The sequence below is a fragment of the Epinephelus moara genome, chromosome 6 (assembly GCF_006386435.1).
Source record: "Epinephelus moara isolate mb chromosome 6, YSFRI_EMoa_1.0, whole genome shotgun sequence".
In the NCBI taxonomy this organism is placed as follows: Eukaryota; Metazoa; Chordata; class Actinopteri; order Perciformes; family Serranidae; genus Epinephelus; species Epinephelus moara.
In genome coordinates this window covers 17,144,113-17,170,017 of record NC_065511.1, presented here as the reverse complement: position 1 = coordinate 17,170,017, position 25,905 = coordinate 17,144,113, and the positions used below count along the sequence as shown (strand labels likewise).

The window sequence follows — 25,905 nt, the reverse complement described above, 5'->3', positions numbered from 1 at the left end:
TGATTCAAGGATGGACATTGTATGAGCTCTGTAGACAGCACTGGCAACAATCAACATAACTAGCCAGAATTTATGGCACCTAATACAACAGTGTAGAGGAAAACTTGGTTTCAATGTGAGAAGATAATTGTGTTTCATTATTTGTTGCTATGAGTCCCAAAAATCACTTGGCAAATCATGATTAAATAAAACAAAAATCAAGCTTTAAAATGAAAGACATTTATATTATTGTGTTTTATATTAAAATAAGCCAAAGTACTACAAGCAGAAAAATGGTTACACAAGACACACCCAAGAAATGCATGACCGAGGAGGCATGGATGCGCTTGCGTAGCATCTCCAGGGTGTTGCGTGTCAGTCTGAGCAAAGCATCCACATTGCAGTGGTTGAAGTAGGAGAGCAACTCCTGGGCTTCCTCCTCCATCACTTCCATCAGGTCCCTCTTCTTCTTCTTCCTCACCAAGGGAGAGGAAGGGCCAACACTGGCAGGAGGGACCAGGGTGTTTCTGGAAAAGAGACGGCCCTCTGAGCGGCCTTCATCTTCACCTGAGATGCAAGAGGTGACACATTTAGCTACAGCTCTCACATAGCAAATACAAACATAAACTTATACAGCAACTCTGTTTTATCAGATTTTAAATTGCCTTGCACAGCAGGGGCTAGACATAATGTTTAAAGAGGCGGAACATCAGTGAAAGTTAAACTAATAAATAAGTTATGGCCTTTCTATTCTTTCATGCACCTGCTCTGATGTGCTATTTGACATTAACCTTCTCTGTTCTGGTAGGTTCAGTGCTCCTTATAATTTCCCATTCTACTTTATCTCAAAAGGAAAACATCAATCTACCTTCACTGTCGATGTGCTCTATGGTCTTGCTCTCAGCGCAGCTCTCTTCCTCAGCCTTCTCCACCTCCTCTCTCTGATTGTGGTCAAACTCCAGCAACATGTTGATCAGTTCATTAGCAGCCTCCTCCACCAGTGAGCTCTTAGTGTGAAGGCTCTGGGCCTGTCTTATGCACAGGTCCTTTACAAATATGTACACAAGACATGTACATTAACTATGGTTGTGGCATAGCATGCGCTCTAAGATTAAACCAGGCTCTCCTCAACCACAGTAAAACTTTTTTTTTGTATCCTGGATTCCAAGGACACAAAATTCAGAGAATTAATCCATGAAAATTACATGAACACTTGTCATTTCTTTCCAATTTACGTTAATTCAACTCTACATACAGAACTGTAATGAAGTTATCTGGGCACAAAATCAAATAATGTCAGATTCAATTACTGTCAGAGATTTCTACACAGCAGCGGACATCCCTTGGCATGGGCTGGGATTCCAACGAGTCAATGTGTACTTCATATCATTGTAATGTATGATACACTGCTTTGTCTTCAGCCATCATATCAAGCTTTGTTGTGATTACTTAGCAGCTATTCCATCACATTAATAAATCATGATTGATTACCTGTGGCATTGACTGCTAATGTTCTTTGTGCTCATCAACAAGCAGTGTCACAAGAAACATACAGCAACAGCTTTCATGGAGGGCATATTCATCTGAATATGGGGTACAAAGTTCACCATCAATGTAATTAATAATAATGAAATGAATGCCTCTGGTACGTTTAAAGTAAGGCATTAGAAAGTGTTAAGTGTATTAAATCAGCTTTGCATGTAATTCAATTTTTATGTGAACATGACATCTTTCAAATTATAGTAGGTGGGGTGGGGGCTGTTGCATAATTTAAAGTGTAGGCTTCAGTTTATTTGACACAGATAATGTATTTAATTACCCTTGTAGTCTGAACAAACTCCTCACAGGTGACTGGTTCATCCTCTGGCAAAACACACAGTGTGGAGCTGCTCATCTCCTGCAGTACCGCATCTATCCTAAACTCCACCAAGTCATTCACCCTGTCCATTAGCAGCTCCAGGTCGACTGGAGAGACAAGAGAAAAGGGGGACACAGGCCAACAGAAGAGAAAACGAAGTTGGCAAGCATTAAAGGACGGGAGGGGAAGAGTAAGGTGGAAGAAAAAGCATATACATGGATCAGAAGAGACAGCACATTGTATTGTAAGTGAGGGTTTTTTTTTAATGAGAACACACGCTAACAGCAAGCACACAATGAATCAATGAATGTAAATCCTATCAGATGCTGCCAGTGCAGAGTTGCAAGATATCTTCAACACACAGGTCATTGATCTTGTTGGATTTTTTTTTGCTTACCCAAAGCTTTGTCGATGCGGTCGAGGTACTTGTCTATATTCAGAGATGTCCAGTTGATGGAGGTCAAACCCGGCTGTATAGCCTCATCCACCTGTCGAGTCAGTGATGTATGATGATGCACTTTCTACAGTAGCTGATGTGCAAAGTCAGTCTCATTGTCACAGATTCATGTTAAATGTTGTTTAAAAAAACAACCGAACCAACAAGATACATCACACAGGCCCATTTAATAGGAAGACAGAGACAGACAGATATTTTTCTTATCTCTGTCACAGCTCAAGTTTCTTAGGTTGTTTCATTTCATTCATTCATGTTGTTTCCGGTTTTACTTTGAAACTCACGTCTCCTCTTGTTTCAGATTACTTCACTTCCTGCCCCTGTGTTTTTTCCCTCCCTTTTGATGACATCACCTGTGTCTGATTGTCTGTCCCGCCCTGATTAGTCTCACCTGTGTCTCATTGTCCTTCCCCTCACCAGAGTATTTAGTGTGTGTCTTGTTTTCTCTTCTTTCTTGTGTCAGTTCATTTCAACTCCTTGCGTGCTTAGCGTTCCAGCCTTTTGTTTCCCAGTGTCTTTTTCTTGATTTTTATGGGATTTAAACTGTTGATTGACTCTGCCTCTGCCCTCATGCCTATTGGATCTGTTTGTCTTCACTGATTGTCGTTCTGTGTACCAAACCTACCTTTTTGACTAATAAAGACCCATATTTTACTTGAACTGTCTCCAAAGTCGTGCATTTGAGTCCTCTCTCACATGGTTCACCACTTGTCACAATCTCTTGATTATCATGTAACTCCCTCTATGTCTGCTTTTTTTAAAGATATTTTTTGGGCATTTTTAATCCTTTAATTGATAGGACAGATGAGTGTGAAGGGGGAAAGAGAGAGGGAGTGACATGCAGCAAGGCGCCACAGGCTTTACTCGAACCTGGGCCACAGCCTTGTACATGGGGCGCCTGCTCTACCACTAAGCCACCGACACCCCCCCTCTATGTCTGCTTGAACCCTTTCTCACACACTGCAACAGCAGCTGCACAAAACCTATCAAAGTACTTTAACAAGCCTGAAGAGGTACATTATCCAGTATTTTTACTGGGGAAAAGAAAGTAAAGAAATTATATGATTTTTGAACCTGAAACTATTATTCACTACAATCTTGGTTTTGTTTTGTTTTTTTAAAAAAGAGCAACAGCTACCTCCATAGTTTATTTAATCCAGAAGTTACGACATCTCTCCTACATAGTCAGTTGGAGCACACATCCATAACTTCCATCATGACATGTTAAATTAGGCTAATAACGTACACCACCTGATGCAGGAACTGTAAAACATCTTTGCTGTCACATAACTGGTGATGATCACTGTGACAACACTGAAAGGAAAAAGCTTCAGAGGCATTTTCCATGCTTTAGAAACATTGGTATATTACCACTGACTAAGTGGCCTTATCATTGGACAAGAGTAATTTGCAAATGGAATTAATTTGGCAGGACGTATTTAACTCCAAGCAAGGCTAGCATAAAGGTGGTCAATGTCTTCCCATTATAAACATCGCTGTCACTGACCTCCTTTCCATCAGGCTAGCTAAAAACATTTCCATTTTGCCATAAAGTGGAGAGAAAGTGCAGAGAATCGTTGAAATTTGTTGTGAGTATTGGAGGCCCCATAACCCTTTGAAACCTGGAGTGACATCACTTTTCTTGTGCTGCCTTTAGATGCCTTTTGCAAGTCTTTAAACATTTGAACCCTGAGCAAATTGGTGCAATTTCATTCAAAATCATGGGAAAAAAGGTAGTGAGCAGCTTGGTACGAAATGTCCCACAAATTGCAAAACAAAAAAATAGATTTAAAAAATTATTCAAAAATCAATATTACATTTAAAAAAAATATATGATACAGAATTATTCTAATTTTTAAACACTTTTTCCAGGTAATTTCTTTGTTTGTTTGTTTTGAACCTTTTCTTTTCTTTCTCTTTTTTTGATTTCTTGTTTTTATTTTCTCTTTTTACTAATTTCTTGCTATTTTTTTTTTTTGGTATTTTTTTCCTTTTGTTGCTCATTGCCTTCTTTCCATGTTTTTGAAATAAATCAAGCCAATTTGCTCTGGTTTCAAAAGGTTAAAGTACACTGACTGTTCAAAAGAGAAAATCAGTTATCTTTATCAAACAAACAGGAGCTGGAATAGTGGAGTTGAATTAAATTTCGAAATTACTATGAATCACACTGTAAATTATATCATAGCCTCTTATGATTCAGAGCTTCAAACTGTTCTATTGGCCTATTCAATGTCCTATTGGAACTATCAGACATATACTCTTTAATAAAATAAGTTTAAACTTGTATTAACCATAAATGTATAAATACCACTATACAATAAATCAATAATAGATAGCATGCAGGATATAATACAACTTATATCAAAACCACATCTTACCTTTGCTACATGTGGCATGGCCAGCTGTTCAAAGGCGCTCTGAATCTTAGCTCGAACTCTGGTGTTCTCACTCAACATTAACTGGAAGTGGAAAGATAAAAATACAGTTTCTGTATTCACCCACAACAGTGTTGAACTGATCTGCATGGTGAAGAGTGCTGTAAGTACAGTTGAAATGACCTCCCTTTATATAATGCATGTACTTTTACGGCAACTGTATTTTATACTGCTTTATAGAAGAACAATCGACTTTAACTCCTTAAATTGCTTCTTTAAGTTTTATATGTTTGCAGATGTGTAAACTGTGTATAATATCCACCTGTAATCTGTTGTAGTTCCTTTTCAGGGTGTCCTGTTTCTGCTGCAACAGAGCAGCAAATGGTGGGGTCTCCAAATTCATCCTTGTCATACAGTTTGCCTCCCTGATCTGGGTCAAAATCTCTGGGTCAAAATTCACAAATAGCTCCCCTGTCTCTGGAGACCTGACCAACAGAGAGGCCTGCAGGCCCACCCGGGCATCCTCCATCTGGGCAGGAGGTTTCAAGGTAAGTTGGGTAGTTTAGTAGGGTGGTGAGAAAGAAGAGGTGAGAGGAAGAGAAAAAAATGAAGCCAACAAAAAAGAAGAAGAAGAAACCCAGTAAGAGACCCAAGACATTGGGTTAAAGGAGAGACAACACACACTGTGTATGTGCATGTTATATGTGATGAAACTAGTACCCAAACTGTGTACATCCTTTTACCTTTTTCATCCAGCTGTGATGGTACAGCATCTCAAACTCCAACAGGACCCTTGCAACCCTGTTAAAATTCTTGATGATCCTCTTGGCTTCTGGTGTGGAAAGAACACCAGGATGCTACACAGGTACAGAATTGGTACTGTATAAGTTCAGGGTGGAAAATGCACAAACAATTCTATTGTAAATCAACAAAAACAACACCTAGGCCCAGTCAGGTTTCACTGTAGAGAGGCAGAAATTCAATATTACCTGCTGAAAGAGATCCATGGGAACCTGGATCCTGCTGGACAGCTGCCGAGCCCACATGATACGGCCCGCCACGGGGGGCAGGTCCCGGCCAACAGGGGGGTCCAGTTTCTGCTTCATGTAGATGCGGGAGACCATTTCAATGTCTCGGCCATAGTTCTGCAGAATGCGCTGGTACTTCTCATCAATACCAAGGTCTGGGATGCCCAGTCTGTTTTTGTAGGTCCGGAAATAGAAGTAGTTTAAAAAAAAAAAGGCAACCAGTATTAGAATAATGAAATAAATGTGAATAGAATTAAGTGTAATATGGTATTCCAGCAATTACATCTTCTTTGTTTTAGGTCAAGGTCGTCCTTTAGATGTGGCAGAATCTCAGGGAGCTAGTATGCACAAATAAAGAACCTTGAACTGGCTAACCTCTGAAATGCAGCAATTATATTATTGTTTAATGAGATGAAATGATAAAGGTTTATTCAGAGTCATGCTGTTTTTTTGTTTTCTTCCCCTGGTTTAAGCCTGAGACACCATGTGAATGTAATTGACTATTACTAACTGGTGGAAGAGAGAATTGCAGAAAAATAATCAGATATATTTTTACACATTCTTATATTTTTTCCACATTCTTTTTATTTTATATCATGTCTTTATACTATGTTTACTGTTTCACACCAAGTCAACAAATTAAATTCCTTGTATGTGCAAACCATTTCTGAATCTGATTTTGAATTAGAACTTTTCTGTCCTAACAACCAGACTGAGAAATACTTACCTTTCGAATTTCTTCAACACATTTAGAGCTCTCTCTGTGTTGTGAATTTTTTCAAAAGTGCTATCCATGAAACTCTTCAGCTGATTCTGGAAGCACAAAGACCAATATCAAAATAATATTGAGAAAGGACACAGCAGATTGTTCATACTGGGTCATGCCTACAGTATAACAAAGTAAGCCACAGGTGTTTTCACTTATTGACTAATTCAACCTTTTCACAGCACAGTGTGGGAATGTACAGACATGTAAGTGGGCTGTAATGACCTCAATCCAAGTACTGTCCCATCCAACCTCAACCTGAGCAGAGGCCTAATTAGCCATAATAACTGAAAACACCTGTGTGGATGTGAAGGCCCATTAATTGTTGTGTACAATATAGAGGACACAAACTAATTAGTCGTGTCTGCAATATTAAACTTACATGAAGCTCAGAGGTGCTTTTGCAGAATTCTTCATAGTCGACATCAAAGTCAGTTCTCCTCTGGTCGAGGAAACTGTAATGTTTTTTCTTCATGTTCAGCACAATAGCCTTTCTCACACACAAACACACAGCCATCCAAACAAATACGTACAATCAGTTTTATATTTGAACATTAATCAGTTCTAAATCTAAGGTTTTAAGGCCTCTCAAAAATTAGCCTCATTGTTCTGCTGCAGCTGGTAATTTTGCTATTATACTTTAGATTCTTTAATCTAATTTCCTTGACCAATTGTGTGTCACTGCACTGATGTTAGCAACATACCATCCAAGTCAGGGAGTTAATCTGAGTTTAAAATATCAAAGGACAAACAGAGCATCGAGGAAATATAACACAAAATCTTACCATAAATTATGTACATATTGAGGTGTTTACTGTCAGCATCTGCAAAAGGAGAGCTCTGTGCTCTATTTTAATTCAGCTCTTTCTGGTTACGTGGGCCATCAAACAACTAATGAAATCACAGTGTGTAAACTGGATGACATGCAAAAAATTTGCAAATAAATTGCTGGAGAAAATAACTGAACATCAAAGTCAGTAGAGCAACATATGACAAACACATTTTGGAGTTGTTACTTTGTTCATGTTCCATGCAGTTAGTATTGTCAAACTGTTTTGACTTTGACTTTGTTGTGATATGTACACTGGTAGAAATTTAATGTCTATGAATTTCACCACTGCATGCCGTCAACTATGAAAATGGGCCATGCAATACTAAAAGCTGAGGACAGCATTGAGACATTACCTCCCATTTTCCCTGCATTTCTGCAGTCTGTACATCCAAGGAAGCAGAGACAAACACACAGCTCACATCAAAACACTCTCAAGGGAAAACATCTCAACACCAATTTGACAGTGAATCAAGAAATTTAAATGTTTTTTCTACGACTCAAGACAATACAAATTGATTTTGTGAACATTAATATTGTCAAAGTATTTCTCCCAACAGGAAACCAAGGAAAAAGACTATAGTCTGACAAGGTCACATTATTCTACAGCCTGAAGCTCTGGACACAAACTATTCTCTCCTGAGCTGCAATCTACTGACATATTCCAACATCACTGAATGACAGAAGAAACAGTGGCTCAGCTGTCTAGCAGTAGCAGTTGAAAGAATTTCTTGACAACAACCTGATCTAACAATGTACCCACTTGAAACCTGGTGGCCATGGTCTCCAGTCCTTCTATCTTAGAGTCCTGCAGGGCAGAGTAGGTGGAAATGGTGCTGAACATATCCAGGATCTTGTTGAGTCGTCGCTGGAATGTGTCAAACTTCCCAAATATGTACATCTCACTGAAGTCAAACTGTCTCTCTGAAGGAGTCTGTTCCAGCTTCTCCTTGGTTTTATGGAAATACCGCTGATACTCCTAGAGGACAAAGTTTGACATGCAGAAAAACTGGTCACTTTCATTTTCACTCATCCATCACATCAAGGTGGTTTACAATGACAAGTAACTTTGCTTCCTTCTTTAACATTTCTTATATCATGGCAATGGCATTGGGAACACTCAGGTGTCTGTCTTTCAACAAAGCATCTAGACGACAAACAATACAATATACACAAATGTTAAAATGGGCAGATTCTTAAGAGTTAGTGTAGCTACAATATGCTACAAAGAACATTTGATATGAACGCAAAAACAAAAATCTAAGAGAGAGTAATGATAGACATTATAAATAATGTATTCTACCAATAAGCAGTACCTGGTTTAGGTGAATGGCAGCTTTGATTTTGTCAGCTACAATTTGCTGAGGCTGGTCCCATATTGAGTTAGAGCCGTTATTTGTGATGTAGGCCTTGCAGGCTGTGATCATCTGGTTCGTCACCTGGAGGTATTGATGGGAAATATATGATATGATATGCATTTGAACGCTTTGTGGACACAAACATCTTGAGACTACACATGTAGCCACAGTTGCTAAATGTTAGTGCACACATCATCATGAGCAAGGGTGGATGACATGTTAGAAATTACATTTTACAAATCATTCTGTGAGTAAGTCTTGTTTTTCACTCTGGGTTCATGTAACAATACCCTTAGTGGGCAAACAATTAATGTTTCAACGGTTCGTTTTATTCATCCATAAAAACATGAAAATCACAGATCTCCAGGTTACATGAACACAATATCCAGACTGCAGGCAGCCGGCTTTGCCGAATCCCATTGTTGATTACGGTATAATCCACTTCATCACTGTTGTATTGTGTGCAGTAGCAGCCACCCCTACCTTGACAAAAAGCGACGTAATCTTTTCTGATGTGTTGTAGTAGCGAGAAATACTGTGAATCATTCTAATGGCATTGATCAGACCTGGGATTGCATCCACCATCGATACCTGAAGTGAAACAAGGATTATAACTCGTGAGTGTTTGTACAATTATACATTATGCAATGACGTGCCCTTGCACATATAAAAAACACTGAACAGTATTTGTGTAATATTCTACTTTCATAACTAGACTCACGAGAGGGATACTGTGCATTTGTTTTGCCTTCAATGCAGCAGACCACTTCATCTTTAAAAAGATTAAATCATTTTTCTTACAGGGTCACTGTTGTAAAGAGGGTCACAAAACTTCTCCAGGCTGTACAGGTACTTGACATTGTCTTTGGCCTCGTTGGCTGCATCAGTGATCCTGGTGTCCAGTTCCCGCCATGACTACAAAAACAAACACTTATTGCATTTAAAGAAGTATTTCACTGCTGGAAAACGGTCTTTTCACAAAATGTGATGTAATGCAACCTTGTCTGTTATGACACAGGAAACAATATGGCAGCCAGCTGGTCACAAACAATCTCAAAATATAGTTAAAGAATAAGCTAAAATATGTTTCTGAAAACATCTGAGACAACAAATGGGCAACACAGTAACATAATCTTGGTTAACATTTGATCAACACAGCTTAGTTTTATCGTTTAATCTCAGTTTTTTCCAGCCTCCGTTTTTACAGTACAGGAAACAGTATGGCGCCCTCTCATATTACAGCTGAACAGTACTGATGTAAGACTGTGTCACACTGACAGTCTTTTAAAGCATGAAATGCTGATATTATGGACAGAAAAGGTTTTGACAGAATTAATATAGTGTCCTATGAAGCAGCAAAATCAAGCAAATGTGAACATACATAACATATAAGATTAAAATCTAGCGGTGAGTGCCAGTAAATTCTGACCTTTATAAGTTTAGATTTGGCCATCAAGAGCACACCCAGTGCAGCTCTAACATCAGGGCTCTTCAGCTGGTCCAGAAGGTAGTTGAAGCGGGACATTCGTTTCTTCCAGTGGTCCAGCTCTGCCCGAGGGCCGAGGTCATCAGCCTCCTTTCTCAGCTGGTCACTCTCAGCTAGAACCTGGAGAACAGAGCATCATTTCTGCATAACAAAAATATTACTGAAACACAACATTCTTTAATACTGTATGCTGTGGGATAAAAAATGTATATATATTTTGCATCTAGCCTGCCACATAGCTTTTCAGGATGAAAATGCATTTTAAGTATTTGATGCTCCAGCTTCATGTAACATTTAGCACATATCCAGTCAAGTATTTGTCTCGCACTTCTGAACAGCCTGTTCAGCTTGATGTGATACAAAGCACATCCAAAAGACATTTCAAGCAAACTTGGATCTCAGAAATTCTTTTTCAGAATCTGGCCACGAGCCATTCCGTGCAAAACATAGAAGCAACAGTTGTAACGATACCAGAATTTGAAACATTATAGAAAATAAATAAAATTCTCAACACTCCTTTCAATCCGATGGCAAAAAGAAAAAAAGTCTTAGGCACACAAAATAGACTTTTTAAGAAATTTATACCAATACCAGTCCTGGTACAGAAAAACCCACTGAATACACACCTCTATTAAAGTGTTGGATCTGTTGATGGAAAGAATGACCCAACAGCCACAGGTTGAGGACCAATTGATTTTCTTCGTTGCTGTTTTACCTGTGCAGCCTTGTTTTGAAAATTTGGTTGTAGGTCTCTTTTTTCATAGCTTCGGTATTTGCGATACTATCAAGTGTATAATTAACAGAGATCAGTGAAGTATTAAATTATTGGTATTTTCAGCAACCTTAATAGGAATACAGCAAGTTTAAGAACAAATAATCAGTGTGATATGTGTGAGGATAGCATCTTACCTCTTACCTAACATGTCTTACCTGTTCTATCTGTTTGATCCAGATTTTCATGCAGGCCTCTATCTTTTCTGTGGTCTCTGTGCTGTTGGCTGCTGCCATGTAGTCTGATGGGCCTTTCAGCACCCGCAGGTCAAATGTGTCACACTCTTTCAAGGTAACCTGAAGGCAAGCCATGACATGTTTTTTTTTAACCGTGGTGTCCAGAATTTATTTTGGTTTTTTTTTAATGTGCCTGGGTGTGCTCTTATGAGGAAATATTCAAAATAAGAAAATATGGTCCTACTGCTTTAAATAAACACTGATGAAAAAGGTTCATAAATGTTCAAATAGCCTTGTTTTGTCTACTTTAATCCAAATAAGTATGCATTTTTCTGTGATTTTGTTAAGCAAAATATAGGTTCTCAAGCACTAGCATGGGTTAGTGCACCAACATTTAAATTAGCTTTTGACTCAAGTCATCTGCATTTCTCCATTGGGTATTTCATAACTGTTACACTTGTGCATTAACAATTAAACAACAATTAACTTACTCTTGATGTGTACCAGAGTCTGCTCTTTACCTTTTCCTGCAGGCTCTCCTGTGCTCCTGCCAAAACGGACACAAAGCTTTCCAATGATGATAAGAAGTCCTGTTTGACAGTCTGGGCCTGAGGACTGGCCAGTTCCCCCCAGCCGTGGTTCATCTTTCTCAGTGTGGGGATGAAGATCTCAGAGAGCAACTGCTCCACACTTTTTAGCAGACCCCCATCTGTTGTGTCCAACATATTGAAATTTACATCCTAGAAAGAGACAAAAGGGCACACATGCAAAAATCATTGCAAAAAAAAAAAAACAATTCAACATTTTACTGAATTCAAAAACTTTAGGATAGGACCATAACCCTGGTTCTGCGATAGCATCAGTGAGGTACCTTTACAGTGGGGTGTACTATGGGGTACGTCTCATTGTATGTGCCAGTGTTGGTGCAGTAATATCCAATTTGTAGAGCCTTGTAAAAGTGTGAGGTGAGGCCCAACTAACAGCCAAATATACATCCTGCCCTTGAATAGGACCCAGGATGCTGCCATGCCCCTAATGGAGTAAACGCATAGATCAGATGGGGTCTGGAGAGCTTTAGGACATAGCAATAGCCTCCACCATCCAGTGTGAAAGGTATTGCTTAGATATCGGTTTGCCTGTATGGCCTTGACCAGGGGCCTGCAACCTTTATCATCAAAAGAGCCATTTTTGGCCAAAACAAAAAGAAATAATAAAATGCGTGGAGCCCCAAAAACATATTTGAGCCTTATACTGAAGGTAACACAACCTATTAAGTTAAAGACAAAGACAGTTTTAAAGACAAATCAGTTTTATCTCTGCCTCATCATCATTACTTACAGAAACAACTGTTACAATGTGGCAAGTTTCCAACAGCAAACCGAGTACCTTGGGTAAATGCATGGACATCACTAAACCATTTGGCATGAAACCACAAAACCTGACATGATCATCATGACTTTCTCACAGCAACTCACAAGCTCATTTGTTTGTTTTTCAATTTAAATGAGTTAAAATACTGTCGTACTTCTACACTGCTTTCTGGCATGGCAGGTACACCCATAGTGGGCATGTACAAACAAGCTCTCTCTCACACACAAACACACACCAAGTAGTCCTTCCTCCCCCTCTTGCTGTGAGCATCTTGTAGCAAACATGCCCATTTATCAGTAGTGGTGATTAGCTTTGCTGCTGACAGCAGGTGATCAGCAAGAATCAATAGCCAGAACTGCCCGTGGTATCAGAGTGCTATTGTCCCCCTATTGTCTCGCTCGCTCTGGATGAAAAGAAGCTGTCTTAGTTCAGGGAAACCATTTATCACATGAATGGGCTCAAAGAGAAATCAGTGCCAAAGGAAAAGGAATCAAATGTTCTTTTGTCATTTGAAACTTTCATCTTCTGTTACATTGAAGGAATCGGTCTGTTTGGATTTGTCATTCAAGAGAAAGAAGGCCCCACAGTAAAAAATGTTCACCCTGAAAGTCATGAGTCCACGCTTACATTTCCAAAACGGTACAAAGTGACTCACTCTGTGTATGTTCTCAGAGGTGATTGCCTTGGAAGTGTTGGCTCTGGTGAAGAAGACACACACTCCAGTCAGCGCCACATCTCTCCCGTCTGTCACAAACACTTTAGACTTCTTGCTGCGACCAGGCTGCTGGGCAACGAGCTGGGAGGGCGCAGACGCTGCTGCTGCTGCTGCTGAAACAGAATTACACATCCAAACAACACAAGTTATCATCACAACTTGCTTGATTTCCACTGTGATCCTGAAAGGAAGGATTTTGCATCTGACTACTACAACTATACAACTATAATTGATTTCCCAGCCCTTCTCAATACTAAAGCGATTGCTGTTACAGACAAAGGTATAAGTTGATTCACAGAGCATCAAGTTGATGTGTTGCCAACAATTAGATATGGTCTATATATTTCATTTATTGTGACTTGGTGAGTGATCACTTTCACATGTTACCTGCTTCAACTGGCTCAGTGTCCTGATAGTAGAACATGAGGTGTGGAAGACCCTCCGCCACAAAGAACTGCTCCATGCGGTCAATCTGAGAAAGATGAAAACAAAACTTTCAGCACTTTCAGACAACAGTCTCCAAACTGGGAGAAATTGTGTAGCTAAAGAAAAAGAAAGACGCCTGGTTGCTCTGTACATACAAATGTAGATTAAAACCTAGAGTCGGGTGCTCATGGAGACAGGAAACAGGATCAACAGAAAGGCAACCCAGGCACCCTGAAAAATCTAGAGATATCCTCAATGAGACCAGGATACTTTAAAGCATCCAGATGATGGATCCAAAAAGCTCTTTGATTGAGTTTCTGTATTCTGAAGACCTACAGTGGTTGAAATATGTTGACTCTTTTAATGATTTAGCCAGTACAATAAAGGCTTTAAAAATTTTTCCGTCCTCATTTTCTATATTTTTCAGAGTGCCTGGATTGCCTTTACATCGTGTAGCTGTTAGACTGCTTACTGTAGAACTCTTAACTATTAACCAGACCCCAAATAAGTAACTCACACCCAATTCTCTCAACTCTGTGACAACTGTGTAGGAGAACTATGATGGCCGACATGAAAATGCAATAACGTGAATGGCTCTATCTACAGCCGGCGTTTGGTTTGTCTATTTTGGGCTACCGTAGAACAACATGGCTGGACTACTATATACCATTTCTGCCAGTAGATGCCACTAAATCCTACACACTGGACCTTTAAGACGACTGTGGTTTTCTACAAAAAATGTCTGAAGAGTGCGTAAGCATGAATGTGGGGTACCTGATTCCCCTCCAGTGTGGCATCTTCCACATCGGATTTCTCCAGTCCCAGACACGAAGCCACAATACTGAGGATGTAGTCATGTCTTCCGTCCAACTGGGCCCGCTTAGCTTCCCGTTCTTCCTTCAACTTTTGCTAAAAAAAAACCCCACATACATACATTTTTAATATTAGGATGGGGTGTCAAGTTACTTTTAAACTGAATAAAGATACAACATATCCATTTCCTATTGAATGAGTGCAAATTAGATGCTTTTAAAAGAAAGTCGACATTCTGAAGTGACAAAAATAAAACCGAATTCAGCTGTGATTCAATGATGATAAGACAAGAAAAAACTTAACAGCATTGAAATAATTCAGTGAGAGAAATACATAACGAGATAAGCCATCACATGACCAAACAGTGCACTAAGCCATTAAATCATACTTCACATACTTTGTTTGTGGTCATAAGGCTGTTGGTAATTACAGATGATTGAAGTTCTCCTGTAGTCTTCCACTTTGTGCTCACCACACTTATGTACAGTTTCAGTGAATGAGTAGTAAAAAACATTTGAGTGAAAAAGCCTCAGTATACTGTCGATGCACAGTATATATCCGTACTTTGTGTTTAGCTCCACACAAGAACAACAGAAACTGCTCAAAACAGATGTCAGTATCCCTACAAGGATCCCGAATGTACCATCTCCATTTTCATCCTTCTACTTTTGAAAAGTGCTTCCATTTCTCTCCTTGGCAGCCCTCCAAAGTCTGCACCATTCAGCTTTATTTGAATGGCACAACAAACAACACAACCAGTTTACAACAGGCCATGGCTTGTATTTAGGATGGTGGAGTAGTAACATCAACCACAATGGGTTGCTAGGTAACACAGGAACAAGGTCAGCCAATAAATTACATGAAACCTGGCGTTGCATGGTGTGCCAGCTGCAGGGTGCATTTAAATTCTCTCATTTACACTTCCTTCTATTTGTCTAGGTTTTAAACAGGGGATGACAGGAATAGTTCTTTCTGGCTTAAAATATTTTTTTGCATTGACGTCACCATGGTCAGACCATCTTTTAAAAAAGGCCCTCTTCTACAACAAAGCAGGAAATGTCCTACTGTTACTTGCCGTGCCAAAAAAAGAACACTTGAGAGCTAGCTCTTTCATAAACCTATCTGTTTAGACAATTGTTAACAGCTGGATTAAACTTTAACATTTAGGATGACCTATTAACTGATCAAGTTTCTCTCTGGCCAGGCTCTGCCCTTCTCTCCTCTTTCTTCCTTGTATTCTAAGCACACATCCATGTGGTTGTATGTACTTAACAGAAGAGTGATATCACTGCTGTGTAGCCTTGTCCCTAAACTGTTTTTTTAACCGACTGCTAAAGTCTGTTGTTTTCACTGGAGCACAGGACATACTGTACATGCAAGCTCCCTAAGTGAGTCCCCATGGATTGTACTGAGAATCAGATTGGAGAGAACAGATGTGACAGATTTTGAGGGATAGATCAGATAAAACCCTGAATAAAGCCTTAAAAGGAACATTGAGGAAAGATTCCAAATCCAAAAGATGGTAAGGATGACTGACATGAAACAGCAGAGGAAGTAAGAGCTGAATATATGGTCAAAAACACACACAAGGGATGTAAAGAGCTAAGGAAAAACAGGATCCCAAAAAAAGACAAAGTGAGACAGACTGAGTATAGGATAGGTAGTTGTGCATACGCAGGAAAAAATGATAAAGGAAGGCAAGAGGGGTGGGGAAATGGAAAGACGTGAGAAATCAAAGGAAGAGGAAATAAATATAGGGAGGAAAAAAGATAGGAACGACTGGAACATGATATTGTAACAGGTAAGAACACGAGAAGGAACAGGAGCGAGAGGCATGGACTGAGATATAAAGAGAGAAGGGATAATTCGACTACAAGTCAAGGTGGTTTAGAGTCAAAGTATTGATTCTTGTTAGTTAGAGCCTGGGGAGTTGGTCATGTGAAGCCAGAGTAAGGTGGAGCATGCCAACAACCTCACAAGCTGTGTGTGTCAACGAGGTTAGTGAGAGCAGAGCAGAAACACATTAGCCTCTGAGCAGCTTTAAAAGAGATCAGACCATAATTAAATTGACATTCAAGTTTGGATAGTAAAACACAGCAAATATAAAAAATAGTGTCTACCTGTAATTTACTTACCCACACAATCTGTGGAATTATTAACTTTCTCAAAAAGCAATATAGTAGGTCAAAGTCAATTTTGACCCATTATTACAGAAAATTTCTTGTGATGTTGAGAGATGGGCAACTCTTAATTTATCTATGGCAGGTAAAGTTAACGTTTTGAAAATGAACTGTGTTCCCAAGCTTAATTATCTTATACAGTCCCTCCCCTTAGAAATTCCCCATTATTATTTTAAAAGGTTTGACAGGATATCCAAGATATTTATTTGGAATGGTAAGCGCCCTCGTTTGAACCACAGCAAGTTACAAAGACCAGTTGATAGAGGAGGCTTAGGGCTGCCAAAGATGTTGTTTTACTACTACGCTTTTAATCTAAGGCACCTGGCCCATTGGTCTCTTCCTCCCGAAAGGGCCCCCCCATGGTACTGTATGGAACAAGCTGTAATGGCCCCTCTATCACCCATTCAAGTCTTGTCTACTAAATTAAGTAAAAAAGCAAAAACACATCCAATAATTTCTCATCTGAAATTAATTTGGACTAAGGTTTCTCGAGTATTTAAATTTGATCCCTTTCTGAATGTCTCTTCAAGTATCTGGTTAAATCCTAAATTACGAATTGGTAAATTCCCCATTTATTGGAAAATATGGCGGGAGAATGGTGTGGTCACATTGGGTGATCTGTATTGTGATGGTTCCTTAAAATCTTTTGGGGATCTGGTGCGGCAGTTCAATATCCCTACATCTCAATTTTTTAGGTACCTGCAACTTCGACATATGCTGGTGGGGATTTTCGGGTCCGGTGCGGCGGTTCCCCAAAATGCAGAATTCCTAGATAAAATTATAAAGAGTTATGGAAAGGGGCACGAGGCGGCTGTCTATTATTCTATGATGATTCAGACTCTTGGCAACGGGCCCATTTCAGCTTTGCAGAAGACATGGGAAAGGGATCTGAATCTGACATTCAGCGATGAAGAGTGGAACAGAATTTGTAAAAGTGTTAAAGTAGTTTCAAGGGATGCAAGAGTACGTCTTATTCAATTCAAAATTATACATCGTTTTTATTGGACTCCTTCCAGATTATTTAGATTAGGGTTATTACCCACATCAAATTGTTGGCGATGCAAATCTGAGGAAGGTGATTTAGTTCATGTTTTATGGTCATGTGATAAAGTCCAGCAATACTGGATCAATATTTATGATAATTTGTGTGAGATCACAGAGATACAAATGCCATTTATACCTAGATTATTTATTTTGGGTGATGATTCAGTTCTGGTACGAGAGGATAAACATATCAAAAGTTTTGTCCAAACCAGTATTATGATTGGCAGACAAATACTTATCAGAGGATGGAAGACGGAGGGGGTTCCCTCTCTTCAAGAGTGGGCTGTAGAGATGGCACGAGTTGCAGCATTTGAAAAGATGTCATATAAACAACTGGGTAGATTGGATCTATATGAAGCAAAGTGGGGCAAATACATAAAATTTTTAAAGGGTTCCTGAAAGGGGTTGGATGGTGGAGAGATGCAAGTTTTCATTATTGTGAGTAAATACAGAATAGTGCTTCTTATGTGTTTGCATTTTATCCAGCTATTATTGCTTTTATTTTTTCATTTGTTTACCAACTATCTCTTTAATGCAGTGATTACTTTGTGCTGTATTAACCTTGTTTGGAGTCATTTTCTGTGTCTAATTTTGTTATAGTTATTTTGTGTTTTGTCTACATTGATGCAGGCTGTGTAGCTGTAATAGCTGTACATGAAGGAGCACAATGGTTGATGTTGGTAACCAGAAAGGGATCAGCATGGATGGTGGTGGCTTGGGAAGGGTTTGTTTGTTGGGGGAGGGGGGTTACTGTTCCTATTGTATTGTTGAAACAATGAAAATAAAAATGTTAATCACAAAAAAAAAGCAATATAGTAATATTTGCCAAGCACCAACAAATGTCTCTCTGGAACAGTGGCTGCAAGTCACAGATCACTTCAGCAGATATCACAACGGTTGCTAAGCACAACATTGCGACTTGAAATTTACTCTCTCTCTGCACCCAGTTCAGTCAGTTCAAGCATGAACATTTTTCATCTCCCTGCTGCACAGACAGCCTAGTTTTATGAAAAGACCATCTTTCTTCAGTGAAATACTTCCTTAATGTAAATAAATGTTGCAATGAAATCAGCGCTCTATAGAGTTAATCCTGTAAGGTGTATCTTAAATGTGAGAACAGAGACATCTTTTGTAACCAACAATATGGATCACATGTGTAAGACCTGCGCAACACTAACTGTACAATTTTAAACTCTAGACGTGTGATCTCATTTCAAGATGAGTGATCTTCATATTTGACTTTCCAATGAGAAATATTCTGCAAAGCTGAGCAGGTGTTTTTCACTTCCACTGTTGAGGTTGAAACACAAAAATGACACGTCCAAAAGTACATTTAAGACTTTTTTAAAAATCACAACATTTTACATTAAAAGAAAATAAAGACAAATATTTACCTATTTCAAATATGTTTAAATAAACCACTGCAAAGCTCTGGCAATGAATCACTCCAACCTTGTTAACGTCTCTTGAGATACACATAGAGACACACACAGACACACGCACACACACAGACACACACACACACACACTGTATACAACCAAACACTCGCATCACAGGTCGAGCAGAAAAAAAGCATGCCAAGCCATCAGTTGCTGGGCGACCAGTCGTTTCACACCTTGTCTCTGCCTTTATTCAAAGTTGTGTGAACAGCCATCTCAGTCTTCAGCCCAGAGACTAACAATACAGACACAACGCAGTGTGCTACAGCTTATTCTACCGAGCAGACTAAGTCACTGCTGAATGCAATACACAAACACATGAATACAGAAGCCAACAATAACAGGCTCCAGCAATGACAGACAGGCACACAACACAACCACATTTAGTTATTCCCATAACACAGAAGCCAGCACTGACAAACCCATGTAATAACATCTACAACATTAATAGCTTTCAGAGGCAAACAAGCTCCATCCTGAGATAAGCTGTGGCTAGACTGACAATCCCTATAATAAACAAACTGTGGCTTTTGGAATTAAAGAGAAAACAGCTACAAAAATGTGCAGAACGCTTTGGCAGGAATATAGTCAGAAAATTTATATATTTAAAAAAAAAAAAAAGCAATTCAAAATGTTTTCAGTGCCCTGCTGAACCTCAAATAAACACGGGAAATGATTTAGTCCATTTTAATCCAAATCTCTTTTCTGGGGAATAGAAATAACACATGCTGTCAAAGTCAACACAGTAATTGTGGATTAAGTTTTGCAGCTAGTTTTGTCCTTTTAACTGTGGTAAATGAAAGATGCCAGTGCTTGGCAAAATAGAAAAGAATTCTCTGGATGGATAAACTAAAATGGGAGACAGAATTCTCAAATGACACTGCAACAAAAACAACAGTGCAACATTTTTTTTTCTCTTACCTGAATGAGCTTGGAAACGGTGTGTTTCCAGAGCTGCTTTCTAAACACCTGTGACATGACAGCTCCTCGCCTCTCTGACTTAAACCCTTCTATATCTTCTCTATAACCTGCTATCGCTTTCTCATCTGCATCTACACAGGGGAGCTGTATACTCTCACCCTTAGAGTGAGTAGCCCTATCAAGTTGACAGTGGTGACCAGTCAGACAGCTGAGCTGAAGCTATGCCTGCTTTATGTTTAATGGCCATTCCTATCAGTAGTGTACGAGTTTTCACAACCAGATGCAGTCAGAATTGACATAATCCTCAATGAGCTGTTCAAACAGCATGACAGACATGGAGAGTTTGTGAGCTATATGCACTTGTACATCATATGCTCAATTGTGAATTAACACACAATATATGCAGGTAAAGGTGCACAGACATACATGAAGAAAGGAAAACACACCTCAGGTATTACTGCTCTAACAGGATAAGGCCAAGGAATAATGTGTAGCTGTGCAGGTGGAAGACCGGTGCAGGTAAGTAAATATAGTCTTCTTATTATCTTATCTGTAAAACCAAGTTATGGAAGAACTGTATAACCTAAAGGCTGTAACAGCACAACATACCAATATTAGTCTGTTGCCTGAATTATACTAAACATGAAAGACCAAAGGTTTTCTATGGTCACAGATGTTTTGAACAAACTGCATATCTGAAATGCTTTGCAAAGTCGAAAAACAGAAGCGCATTAACGGAAAACATGAAGGCAAAGGAAGTGAGCATCAAGGGATGTTTACAATGAAACTTACTCATTTGAAAGGGAAACGTTGTCAAAATAGCTTGTTTTCCACGATATAAATTAACCCAGATCTTCCACATTGTAGGGCCCACAGAGCAAGTCCACTAGAGACTTAAAGCAGCATTTGTACTTGTACTTCAGCTCTATGCAGAGCCTACGCAGTAGCCCACGCATGTGGCCTTCACCATTGTGAACATTTATACTTGAGCAGTGATCTGCCTGTGTCACTCTGCAGTTACACCTCAAAACACTAGTTGGTGACGGGGTTTCTGTCAAATGCTATGAAGTTTAGTTAGGTCATAACACACCCAAAACACACATTAAACGTGGCTTAATAGTGGCAATTTCACACAAATCCACAAAGCGGCATCATTATAACTGGCAGCATTCACAAAAAAACACTTTTGCTGGACACATTTTACCCACAAATAAAACATGACAATGTTTTTTGCACAAGCCTATGGCATTTTACATTGTATAAATTAGACTAGGGGCTAGCGGACTTTTCCTCTACTCATATAAAGCGAGGGACAAAAGCAACATTTAACAAAGGTAACGCTACAAATTTCGGTTCCGTTACAACTCACAAGGTTCACCAACAAAGCAACCATCTTCTGCTCAACACGTTTCCAAGCAAATACAACATGCTAACGTTATTTGCACAAGCCTATGGCATTTTACATTATATAAGTTAGCTTATCAACTAGCAGAGATTTCCTCGACTCATATGAGGCCAGGATAAATCACACCCAAGACTTGAAATGCTATTTTGTGGAGGCTTCATTGTCTTCGAAATTTATTGTTTCTTATCTGTGAAATATAATTAATTAAAAGTGTTTCCACCGAGGGAAATGGTTTTAGCTTACAAAAACAGAGAGGATGTCTGCGTTGAGGTGTGTATTTACATATCTGGGGAGGTGCACGTCAGGCTATGGCATAGGTTACGGCAGAGTAGGCACAGCATCAATTCAACGCAGAAGTATAAATCACGCTTTAGGGCGACTGAGCTTGTCCAAGTACCTCTGGCAGCCAAGTGGCAAACTTCCAGTTTATCCCACTGCTAAGTTGAATGGGGATAAAAATGTTTAATCGTGGGACTCTTCTAGACTTACAGATTTACAGACTTCTCTTTTACAAAATCAGTCAATGGGAAAAAGGGTATTTTTGGGTCCAGTGGCGTCACATGTCAGACCCAGAAGTTGTAATTCCTTGTTTGGCCACTATGTAAAAATGGCTTCAAAGTCCAGCACTGGTCCTGCGGGCTTGATATCACCTAAACTGTCGCTGTGTATGGAGACATAGCAATATTAAGGTTGATTTATAGTTGGTCGCTCAACACTTTTGATAAGTGTTGCTCAACAGAAAAAAAGTCATGCATCATTTTCATTATGGCTTTTGCATTTGTGTTTTCCATTAACGCACCTTTTTTCAAGTCGTTGTGGGAAAGCATTTCATTCGAAACATCTCAGCCACCGCAAAATGAGAGCAAAACCCATAAAATGCCAAAAAGGCAGGGGAAAAAAATGTTCTGACCTCACATTGTCATTTCTACACAAATTCTGTAATTGCACAGTCACGACGGTAACAGAGATGTTAAAATACAAATTTAACCCAGCAAAATTATGACATGCATTTTAATTAAACTAAGTGTTCAAATGCTTTTCAAATGTATAATTCATGGAGGTAGTGGTGTTTTTTCAGAGCTGTAGCAACCATAAAATACAGAAAACAGCTCTGATGTTATTTTCATTGAAGACCTTGCACTTGCTCGGGGTGTTTCAAATCACTTCACTTTGGTCTACTGCATTTAGGAAAAAGTGGAACTCTTCACTGGTTGCTTTATCTTTCTCAGATAAACATACCACTCCAAAGCTTCTGTCAGATAAAAGCTATTGCTCCTTGTAGGAAGCCTGCACAACCTGCAGCACACTAAAACATTTCCACATAGGTTTTCACACATAAATATAACCTGTTTTTCTTCTAAACTTTTCCTCTGCTTTGGCCTTATTTAACTTTTCTTCCTGCCACATTTTGATACAAACACATCAGGTGTTTCCTGAATGCTGACACATTAATGATGAATTACATTTGAACAAAGTAGATAGCCTAGAAGCCAAGCCGTCTGTAACTTCAGAAGTCTTGGGTCACCTTACCTTGTTTTGATAGTCTGGTTTAAAATGCAGCATCGTTGGGCTTTCAGTCTGACACTTCCTTTCAGGTCATTCCCCCGTCTTAATTGGCTTTGCTTTTCATGACATTAGAGAATTACAGCTTCCAACAAAGAAGACAAGACAGAGAACAAGTGGCTTTGCTACAGTATGTGAGCAATCAGCCTCCTTATTTGCCATGTGAGAAAGGTTACTGCCCTGAAATTATGAGAGAGTTGCTCCAAAAGGGGACTGCTAACTAGATAATGCGGTGTTGGATGACCGTCTGTCTACAAGCTAATTATCAAGGCCCTGCTCTCACCTTACATGTCTATTACAACAATGGGATAGAGAGACAGGGATGAGGGTGAGAGGCAGTGGGGGGTGGAAAGGTTGTTGATATACTGGAATACAGTGTGGGCATGTAACATTTTGATACACACACACACACACACACACACACACACACACACACACACACACACACACACCTCAAGCATATTGTCTCAATGTGGTATGAATTTTAAAAATGACTGTAAAACAAACTCTTAAAGATCACTAGGTTCCAGAAACTAAACACCTCTCTGTATGGTTTATGCATTACCATTGTATGCTAACCAACTGATACTAGTCATACAGTGACTATAGTATCAGCTAACCAGAGTAAAAATATAATGGTGGAGTTTGACAGGCAATGTTTTGTTGTTGTTTTTTAATTCTGACATGGTCTAAATATTATATTGCACGGGTGGTTTATTTGGCTCTCTAGTTTCCCCTCATTTTTTTTGCCTTAAGATAATGATTATCTAATCTTTTAAATCACCTTTTAAGACTTATCTGTTCAAAAAATCTTTATGAATATCTTCATTGTCTTTACCTTATTTTGTCATCAGTTATTGTATTCTTTTATTTTGTATAACTCTAATTGTTTGATTTGCTGTACCTTAGTGTAGTCTATAGGGCAAGTAGTTGCCAACTTTGCTTATCTGCTTCAGTGATGGTATTTTATCTTTATTTTATTTATTCTATTTATTTATATTTTTTGTATTTTCTTAAAATTGCCTCATTTTATTTGCTTGAATCCTGTATTGTTTTAAATCCAGGATCAACCATGAAAAGCACTTATATATTATTACATATTATACAACAGTTAGTTCTGACCGAGTAATTTGATTGGACGAGAGGCATTCCATGAGTGCTAATATAGAGTACATCACTGGGACATGTAACAGTAAAATCACTCCGCTCACAGGTGTTATAAATATAAATACAACTGTTAATTAAAGGCGCTGTATGTAAGAATGTGGCCAAAACGGTTACTGCACTCAAATTCAAAATACTGCCACGAGTCGTGTCCGCCCCCTCCCCTACAGATTTGAGGTTGCTGGACAGCGGAACGCTGGAGACTGATTTGTTTGCCCACGGATGGCTGCCGTGGCAGGGCCGTGTCGCCGCATCCGTGATCTTCGGTTTTCCAGCGGACCGTTCGAGCAAGTCCAGCTTCTCTGCTGCTAACGCTGCTGCTGGGATACAGCGGAGGAGCCGGCTGCTAATGTTATGTACTGGGACACTGCTAATGCTGCTTGCCGTGCTGCTGTAGCTCAGTTGTAACTTTAACTGATGCTGAGACTCTACTGACTGTGTGACTGGTAGATGGCGGTAGGTGGCGCAACAGGCCAAAACACAAATTCAAAACATAAACATGATTTGCGGACCGTAAAATATTTTTTTAAATGCAAATATTCTGGCCGTACTATTGTTGTCGGTGAGATCAGTATGTTATATGAACATTATTCCTTAGTCTCTGTGATATATTAGGAGGATTTTACGACTATTTGCTTTGGATTTCTTACATATAGCTCCTTTAACCAACTGTCACACTCACTACATTGACGCAAACTGACACTATAGCGTTACACCAAGAAGATGGATATTATTATTATTACTGATGAGGATGAGGGAGAGTGAGTGGAAGCTGAATCCGGCTGTGCCAACATCCAGTTTTGCCAACGTTTCTTCAGCCAAACTGGATGAAGTTACACAGTTGCAGATCAATGTAAATACAAAGTAGCTTGCGAGTTCCTGGCGTGTGTGCTGCGTTGCCTGGCAACAGACTAGGGGAACTGTTTTTTTCGCGGAGCTACATAACATACTTAAATAATTTATTTCATCACCCTTTGTTAACATTTCCTTACTCAACATTGCTGTTTAAGCTGTTGTTGAACTGTTGTATAAAAGCAATATCACACTCGAGGTTGTGATGTTGTACTGTATATCGTCACGACTGTGATACGGTCCGAAGACAATTACAGCCGTGACGATATACAGTACAACATCACTCCCTCTCGTGTGAAATTGCTTACTAAGCGAAACCTCACAAACCTTCACAGTACACAACATTAATGACAGGCAAACTGTTACCCATGAATCCCTACGCAATAATTTTAACTAGCTAATGCTAAATCACTGTGCGGCACTCTTTTTTCACATATTGGCCAATTAGCTGTATTTCTATTTCAAGTGCACAGACATTCTTGTGGGCCACAATGGATCAATTTGTAACTTTTCGAGCAAGAGACTGACACACAATTCACTTCAGAAACCAACAGCAAAGTGCGGAGGGTGAGGACAATGCATCTAACCATGCTACAACTGCAACTGCAAGACCGGAAAAACACAGAGAATTATGCTGAGTCCACTCAGTTTTATAAAGTAAAATGAATATATGTAGCAGTATGTCCCTGCTCCCCCATCTCTCTTTCAGCTCAGGGGTCCTTGGCCTGTAAAACGTTGAAGACCCCTGGTTTGAGCTGTTTATCATCAGGGCTCAACAATAAGGATTGCCCGATTGCCTGGGGCAAGTAAAACTCACGGTCGGGCATGTAAACTAACAACTCACTTGCCCGATCGGGCAAGTTGCTAAAAATAGTAAAAGTTAATAACTAATTGATAAAATAAATGTATTTTAAAACGTGCTCTTCTGCT

The 25,905-nt window shown here is 39.3% G+C and overlaps 1 protein-coding gene across 1 annotated transcript in view; it reads right to left on the bottom strand.

The window, feature by feature from the left end:
- dnah5 (dynein, axonemal, heavy chain 5) overlaps positions 1–25,905 on the bottom strand; it is a 148,526-nt gene that overhangs the window by 115,880 nt on the left and 6,741 nt on the right. The window contains exons 2-22 of the mRNA XM_050046483.1: positions 14,368–14,502; positions 13,555–13,639; positions 13,108–13,280; positions 11,603–11,821; positions 11,064–11,201; positions 10,077–10,253; positions 9,449–9,562; positions 9,131–9,238; positions 8,606–8,728; positions 8,053–8,268; positions 7,646–7,672; positions 6,843–6,950; positions 6,422–6,507; positions 5,656–5,863; positions 5,410–5,523; positions 4,989–5,195; positions 4,670–4,750; positions 2,235–2,325; positions 1,799–1,944; positions 848–1,025; positions 292–546 (exon numbers count right to left, since the gene is read on the bottom strand). Coding sequence (XP_049902440.1) covers positions 292–546; positions 848–1,025; positions 1,799–1,944; positions 2,235–2,325; positions 4,670–4,750; positions 4,989–5,195; positions 5,410–5,523; positions 5,656–5,863; positions 6,422–6,507; positions 6,843–6,950; positions 7,646–7,672; positions 8,053–8,268; positions 8,606–8,728; positions 9,131–9,238; positions 9,449–9,562; positions 10,077–10,253; positions 11,064–11,201; positions 11,603–11,821; positions 13,108–13,280; positions 13,555–13,639; positions 14,368–14,502 — 2,989 coding nt within the window. The remainder of the gene's footprint in view (positions 1–291; positions 547–847; positions 1,026–1,798; positions 1,945–2,234; positions 2,326–4,669; positions 4,751–4,988; positions 5,196–5,409; positions 5,524–5,655; positions 5,864–6,421; positions 6,508–6,842; positions 6,951–7,645; positions 7,673–8,052; positions 8,269–8,605; positions 8,729–9,130; positions 9,239–9,448; positions 9,563–10,076; positions 10,254–11,063; positions 11,202–11,602; positions 11,822–13,107; positions 13,281–13,554; positions 13,640–14,367; positions 14,503–25,905) is intronic.